This window comes from Primulina huaijiensis, chromosome 14, assembly GCF_012295235.1.
Source record: "Primulina huaijiensis isolate GDHJ02 chromosome 14, ASM1229523v2, whole genome shotgun sequence".
Taxonomy (NCBI): domain Eukaryota; kingdom Viridiplantae; phylum Streptophyta; class Magnoliopsida; order Lamiales; family Gesneriaceae; genus Primulina; species Primulina huaijiensis.
This window is the reverse complement of record NC_133319.1, coordinates 15,389,028-15,396,969: the sequence shown is the minus strand read 5'-3', so window position 1 is coordinate 15,396,969 and position 7,942 is coordinate 15,389,028. Positions and strand designations below refer to the sequence as shown.

Genomic DNA, 7,942 nt, shown 5'->3' with positions numbered 1-7,942 from the left:
CAAACTCAAAAGAAGAGTTCAAAGCAATTTTGGATAGCACTTTGTTCACTTCAGTCTTGCTTGAAAATCTTTACCAATAAATAGGTTGGAACCATCGGTAAATGAATATGTATCATTTTTAGCTTGAACATGAGTCTCAGTATAATGAGCTACACTGATGTGGTTGATGTAAGTTTGTTGCATGACATCATTATCATCCACATGCAATGCATCTATGTCCTCCACATCATTTTCTCTTCCATATTTTCAGTTGAACATGAAGTATTTATATATTACAATACATCATTATTGATACAATGGTCATTTGAGACAAAGTTCTATCAAAATAATGATCATACAGATTTGTTTCATTATCGACACAATCATCATCCAAATGAGTCACATTTAAATCCGCTGACATGATATTTTCACTTTCAACAATATCAAGAGAAACAATATTGAGTTCAAATTCGACATGAAGTACAAGTTTTTCTTTTGCACATCCAAAATATAAGTATGCTTTCAAATCATTATCATCCTCAATATAAATTAGACGAACATTGCAATGCTTCACATCAGGAAGATAACTTAATTTTAATTTTTCTGCGCCGACTAGATTCATAATTCTGTATATCTCTCTTTCTATATATTCCATATAAGTGTTGCTTGTTTCTTATACACATACCCAACTGAATAAAGAATAATAGGAAAAAAAATCACCTATCTTTGGGTTGTAGGAAGTAAGAGCACCAGAAGTAAATGCAGGTTCTTTGATCTCATCAGCCTACTAAATCGTCTCAAAGACTCTCTGCTGCTCTGTACAATGCAAGATATATTGAATTGGACTTGTCCCACCAAGTTAACTGACTTACTTATGATGATTCCGGCGTTAATTCCTTGTCGTACCACAACCGGCCACCAAACTTTTCGTCGGTGCTCTCTCTTGGCTTTTCTCATACTTCTAAGCTCTTGAAAAATGAAGTGTCGAATGGATTTCAGGTAAGAGTTCATATCGTGGTCTCTTTGGATGGTTCCTTCTGAGCCATATGCCGAACGGTCACTTAATATCTCGAGAGGGTGCGCTGCCTGTGCTGCAAGAATTTGTTTATCTGTTTTACCAACATCTGTTAAAACATATAGACCACTGCCTGTAGGAAGAAGATCGTGGCTTGGAGAGAAATTTTCGTCTGCTTGCAGAATATAAAATTCTCCCATTGGAGCATATAGCAGCTTCTGTTGATACTTAAAGAGAAGAGAGTAAAGATTTTGACAAATTAATAGAGGATTGACATTTAATTTAGATTATCAATAAATACTTGCATGTTCATTAAGACATGGAAGATTGCGGAACTTCCCATTTACGGCCTTGAGAAATTCGGCGACATGGTTAGGATAATGGCAAGAGAAAGCTCGGGGAACAATATCCCTGTGCATGGTGATTGAACGAACATGATTTTGAGGCAATCCAAGGTTGAGGAGAAGGCGATCCCCTCCACACATCATCGAAGGTGTTCCAAAAGTTATAACCGGGAGTAATGATGAACGGGGTGCTTCGCCCCTTATCAGCAACATGAGATTTACAAGAATAGATAAACTTCCGCCAAGAGAGTGCCCCGTGAAACGGAATTTAGCACACTCACCTCGAGATCCAAGGTGTGCCTGAATTTCAGGCAACATCTGCTCATATATGCCTTTTGCTGCCTCATAAATACCTCTATGCACAAGCACATCAAGTCCCTAAAGCAAAAGATGTATCAAATTCATTTGTCGTGCACACACCATACAACCATATAAAAGAAGGAATAAACTACGTCTAAAAAGCATTTTTTCAAGAATACATTTGTGACATTAAAAGCCAAAATAAGCAGTTGATAACACCTAAGAAATGGTATATATATGATTACCTCAAACTGAATGGGCTCAAAAAGCAAATTCGCCAGCCAAGAAGCCAATGACTCAGATCCCTGTCAGCAATAAAACATTTGGAAGCTTTTCAAAAATTAAATAATCATCATATTGATCATATTCCAGAAAGCACATGGATTCTTTAAGAAGCATAAATTTTCTGAGCTTAGTCCAATTGTCCTACCTGTATGACAAAGAATCGAGTGGCACTCTGATCATCATCGCATACAAACCACTCGCATGGCGATGACCGAGTTGAATTCAAATCATCGGCCACAGCTTGCTTTACTTCCTCCTTTGCTGCAACAACTGCAGTCACTGAATCCGTGGTTGCAATTAACGAGGCCACGTCCTGATTGATCACATCAACATCGACAGTTCCCGCATTCATTTCTTCCGCCAATTTTTTACTTGACATGGACTTGGAAGAATTGAATCGAAGAAAGCTCCCCGTATGAGAATGTAAATAGGAAGCAGTGGAAGCAGCAATTTGATATGCAGCATATACCATAGTAAGGTTTCCATTTTGCGTCCCTTCTCCTCCTTCCACCCGCTCGATTTCATTTCCATGTACATCACGAGTTTCATCTGCTGCTTCCACTTGCTCTTGTTGGTCTTCAGGTGGTACTCTATCTTTCTCAGCTTTCAATGCTTGCTCCTTTTTCTCAACAGATGAAGTCAAGAAACGCAATCCATGGTTCTTTAGGAGATTCTCAGGCTGTACACCATTCAATATTAAAGCAGAGAGATCAAGCCATCAGGGTATAATCTTTACGCATCAAAATTGATCTACCCACATCAGCTGACTAAAGCCAGAACTTTGGAGTCACAAGCCAATATTATCGCAACAGTTCAATACACAGGTGGATCATTTGTCAAGAAAAGGTACGATCTAAGGAGAAGTATAAAGAAAGAACAAACTCAGAATTAAAATTCAAGTTTAAAGTCCAAATATAAACATCATATATCAAGCAGATGATAATCTTTTTCGAGGCCCTTTCTGTTTCCCTTACAACATATATTGCAAGACTTACATCAATATCAAGCGAAACATTACCTTAATCTGAGGAATGGAATAAGCCAGGCTCCCTAAATAATACATCTTAGCATATAATCTAGCTTCCGCCAGCGGCACCTTACGAAGCAGTTTCGAAAACGATTCTCTATCAAACTCGATCTTTTCATCGTCATCAACTGCACACACATCACACCCTTCAGTCTCTTCCCCACAGTTTTCTTTGAATTCATCTTGGCTTTCATCATCTTTCTCCATTTTTCTTCTAATATCATCAACCAGATCACCATATTTATCTTCCTCCCTGAAAAGAGACTTCACACGCAAAATCTTGAAAACCCAATTCTCATCCTGCTCTTCTGTACCGACCTCATCGATTTCTTCATTTTTATCCACCGAAACGGCGTCGTCCACCGCGGTTTCCAGCTCATAGTGGTGCAGAGATCTCAGCGGGTGCCGGAAAGCGGAAACCCATCTCGGATTCCTCCGAGGCGCTGTCGAAAAAGACTGCTTATCCAGGGGCACAGAGGTAAGTCAATGTTCCCCATTTGGCGCAGCCGCCACTGCATGAATCCCTGCCTTGACACACAAAACATCCATCTTTTTTTGAAAAAAGATTCGATTTTTCCTTATGATTGTTTTAAAAAATACACGCTTTGAATGATCGTTTCCTCTTGAAATTCTTGTGTTCCAGGGACAGATTGAGGATATATTAGAAATAATATATATAATATCAGATTAAGCTGGTGACCCAACTTTCTTCTCTATCTATTTTACACCGGAGTACTCTGGGAGATCGTAGAGGAGACACTGTTTTGATCAACGTTTTCATTGATTGATAATCATTTATAAATACTGAGTTTTTGTCGAAAGTTATCAATAAAAAAATTCTTACAAATTTTATTTATTAATATTAACAAATAAAAAAATTTACGTAGTTAAATATACATTTTTAAATTTTATTTTTAACTTTAAATTTGAATTTGATATATTTTATTTATATTGATTATATCATTTTATTTAATTTTAGTTTATTTTTATATATTTAATTATTACTATTTTCAATCATATTATATAAAATATAATTTTTTATATAATAATATGTTTTTTAATTTTAAGAATAATATCGTCATGAATTTAGATATATTGATGGTTATTATNATTAATCAAAATGTAATAATCTAATAAATGACACAAATTTTGAATTTTTTTAAAACATCTTTATTTATTGTTTAAAATTTTGATAAAGAAAATAATATGTGAATTTTAGATATATATTTTTTATCAGTAATAGTTTCACCTATCTAAAATAAATAAGTCAATTTAATGACAAAAAAATATTGTCCTCGCTTAAATTTTATCTCAAATGATATAAATTTTTTGATATAATAGTTTTATTTAATAATATTTAAAAATTTAATATATTCATTATATTATATAAATAATTTTAATAAAATTTCAAATATTAATACGTAATAATTTTAACAATTAATTACATAACAATGATAAATTACCAATAGTGAGAAAAACATTAGGAATGTGTTCCCGTTTGGTCATTGAACCCTTTCTTCTCCTATAAAGGAAAAATCATTTGTTGAAACATATCTGCATTTTTCATTTTTATTTATTTCTATTTTAAGGATTATTTTTTAGAATTCAAAATTTTGTTTGAGATATTTACACAAGTTAGTTAAAAAGAGAGTCGGTGGGGACCCAAATCCAGAGGATATGTGCTTTGAAGTTTGAATGATTGATTGAAAAGGGTGTCGAATAACCTTTAGAGGCTCGTTGCCTGCAACGTGGTCAATTGGAGGAGATTCTCATCCTTTTCTCCATGTAAACATAAATTATATATTATTCATGAAAATTTTTATGAATAAATTTTATGGAAAAATTACCAAATCCTAGTTTTATTTAAAATTTATTATTTTTCCTATATTTAAGATTTTGCAAAATCATCTTTGACCTCCTGTTTTCGGTATGTGACATTGTTATAGTTATCGAGTCTGTCCAAATACATATTGTTTTCAAGCTATATACCATAAATCAAGGTTTTTTTTTTAATAGATCATCATGCTTCATTATAATAAAATTAAATTTTTGCCTCTTTGATCGGAATGTTGTCGGGTTGTATCAACCGGGTTTTACAGACTGCGCTTTACAGCCTAACCACTCAGTCGTAGCAGATGGTTCTTGATGTAGATCTTTTCAAGAGCACTTAGCACAACCCTGTATTTTTTCTTATATCAGGATGTATGGTAAAGAAGTTTAATTTTAAACTTTTGAAAATAATGCATGAGAGTGGTCGTAAGCCTTGGTTATTTTATATAAATACACAATATATTATTAACGATAACATCATGCAGAGGAGTAGAAACTTGTTTAACTACTTATAATAGCTAGAATTACCACACATATAAACTGAAAATATTACGAATTTTATTTTGAAAGAAAAATGAAGAGGTTGAATGATGTGTTCATCTTCCTTCTGCTCTGATATATATAGAAGTCTTGGTGGCTTTGAAATCCAGACTTCAAACTTGTGAATTGTATTGTCAGTTGTGGCAAGTAACATCTTTTAGTTGGTGATCAACTAATTAGTGGTTTGTCATTTTGTCATGATTGAGTGGTTTATCCTCCACTAATAGAGTGGTTGGATCACATGTCTTCTTCACTTTTGTCAGGAATCTTTTGCTTTTATATGGTCATCGGGGAAGCGTGACTTGTGTGTACCTCAATTGGATTTCTCTCGGCATTATGTTTTCGGTCAGATCTGAGTCGAAAACTTTTCCCGAATTCTGGTTTTTTTTGGTTTGGGCATTATGGACATTTTTTTTATGATCATCTTCTCACATGAGCCATATTATAGAATTTCCGATGAGTTTTTTTTTTTATTCTCCAGCATCTTGTTTTCACATAGAAGATTTTTTTTTTCAAATATTTCTTCTGCAAAGCTTTTAGTTTTTCTTGTCATGGTATTTAAGAAGAAAGATCCATTTATAAAACTTTGATAAAACTTAAATGGAAAATTTACTTTGTCAATATATGTGAGTTAGACTCATAATCTCCATGCACATCTAGTGGAGATGTCGTCTTTAGCGAGTGCTGAAACAAGTGATGTTTCATTCTATGGAAGATCTTTGATGAAATTCTGAATATTCATGTCTGGTCTTCTCAAATTGATGAAGAGAAAGGCTTCATGCGTGCCTTTCCCGGTTGGTTATGGTGTAATACTAAAAAATAAAGCTGTAGAGCCCAAAATCAGTACACGTAAACATATGCATTTATTAAATTGTTAAATTATTATTTAATTTTAAAATAATTTTTAACGATGCATGATTTATGATTTGCATTATTTTAAATTATTACATGTTTATTTGATGCACGTTAAAACGGTTTCTTGAGTTTTATGTTTCAGACGAATATTCGATACGGGATCGGGAAAAGAGACCAGTGACGTTTTATGCGTTTTTTTATTTATGTGGTATTTTATTTCAAGTCAAGAAAATTGATATTTTAAATGTTTAAGCATTGTAAAGCCTAATTTAATTTATTAAGTGATTTTGGGATTTTTAGCTTTTCAAGTACTAATTTGAAGATTTTTAATCTTGAAAATTGATACTTAATTATTTTTATTAAATCTTTGAGTGAGATTAAATAATTAGATTAGTAATGTTTTATATCTAATTATTTACCTAAGCTTTTCTTTAGCCCCTAATTAGTTAATTAAGCACAATTTTCATCTAATTAAAAATCCCCACTCACGCACACACACAACACACACACTTTGCAAAATCTGAAGAAAAGCTAGGGTTCTTGAGCCTTCTTTCAACAGCCACCATTCCTTGCAAATTTCTCGAGATTTACGTCCTTTTTCTAGCAAGAAATCGTGTAGCAAGCGTCCCCCGGTCATCTCCCGTAATCCACCGCGTCGGTATTCGTCATCTTCGAGCGTTTAGATGCAAATGCATGTATATTCTTTTATTCCTACATCGATCTTGTCGTAGTAAGTATTTTGATGCTTATTGTGTGTAAAAATCCGGTTATGTTATGCAAAGTTTGAGCAAGTTTTTAGATCTCAAAAACCAAATCTGCTGTCATTTCGAATCCTGCGAATTTTCGGTCGATTTTATGGAAAAGCTTTTAACTTGTAAAACGTAGTACTTTTCAATAACTTCGATTTGTCAGTAAATTTGTATTTTTCGGACAATAAACTAGCGAGTTATGATCATTCTCGTGTGACTGCTCAAATTGTATCGTTATAAAATATGTTCTTCATGATCCTTGATTTTTATTGGTTGCTGGTTTTGTTGGGAATCGCCGGGTGATCATTGCTTTGTTTAGGTATGTCATGGGTTGTGGTCAGACGCTAATCGGTGTTTTGTTTCGAGTCCGTATGGGTTCGGTTAAATTAGAAGTCATAGGGAAGCGAATAGGTAGAAGATGAAATTTTTGGGGTTTGGTTCGCGCAGGGTTAGCGCCGCAGCGCTGCAGCAATACAGCGTCGTGCAGGGCAGCGCCTAGGCGCTTGACCAAGCGCTGCAGTTCTACACCTCTGCGCGTAGGCGCTGGTTCAGGGGTCTTCGAGCTTCAAGTTTAGGTGCTACTGCTTCATTTGGGTACTAATACGTCGTTATGTCCAAGCTTAGTGAGGGTTAGATTAGACGTTATGAAGTTTGAATAGGGAACGTTGAACTATGGTTTAAGCAAGGTCCTTGTCTTCCATTGCTTGGGAAATGTCCATACTACATATCAAGATTGTTTCGGGGTTCGAAGTCATGATTTAGTATGTTGATTGAACATGGTCAAGTCCTGAGTGGTCTAGAAAGTCATAAGTTATCTAATTACTTCAGTGGTGAGTTTGATTGGTATGGTTAAGTTATGGAATTTTAAGTTGCTGAATATTGTTTTAGTATGTATGTGCAGCAGTAGCCCAAGCGAGATCCAACGAAGCCTTCAACGCCATGTAAGTATGTTCGACGTGCAAAAAGAGAAAATATTTTATTTTTGAGGTATGCGAATTGTCTTGTGACCAATTATGAA

General features: G+C 34.4%; 1 protein-coding gene across 1 annotated transcript; it reads right to left on the bottom strand.

Annotated features, from left to right (window-relative positions):
- Positions 1 to 480: 480 nt before the first annotated feature.
- LOC140956812 (phospholipase A1 PLIP2, chloroplastic-like) lies at positions 481 to 3,427 on the bottom strand (the record flags this gene model as incomplete). Its single annotated transcript, XM_073413684.1, has 5 exons — positions 481 to 1,214; positions 1,302 to 1,716; positions 1,884 to 1,943; positions 2,069 to 2,602; positions 2,942 to 3,427. Coding segments are annotated over 5 exons (2,010 nt in total), but the record flags the coding sequence as incomplete, so codon positions are not given.
- Between the last annotated feature and the right edge of the window lie 4,515 nt (positions 3,428 to 7,942).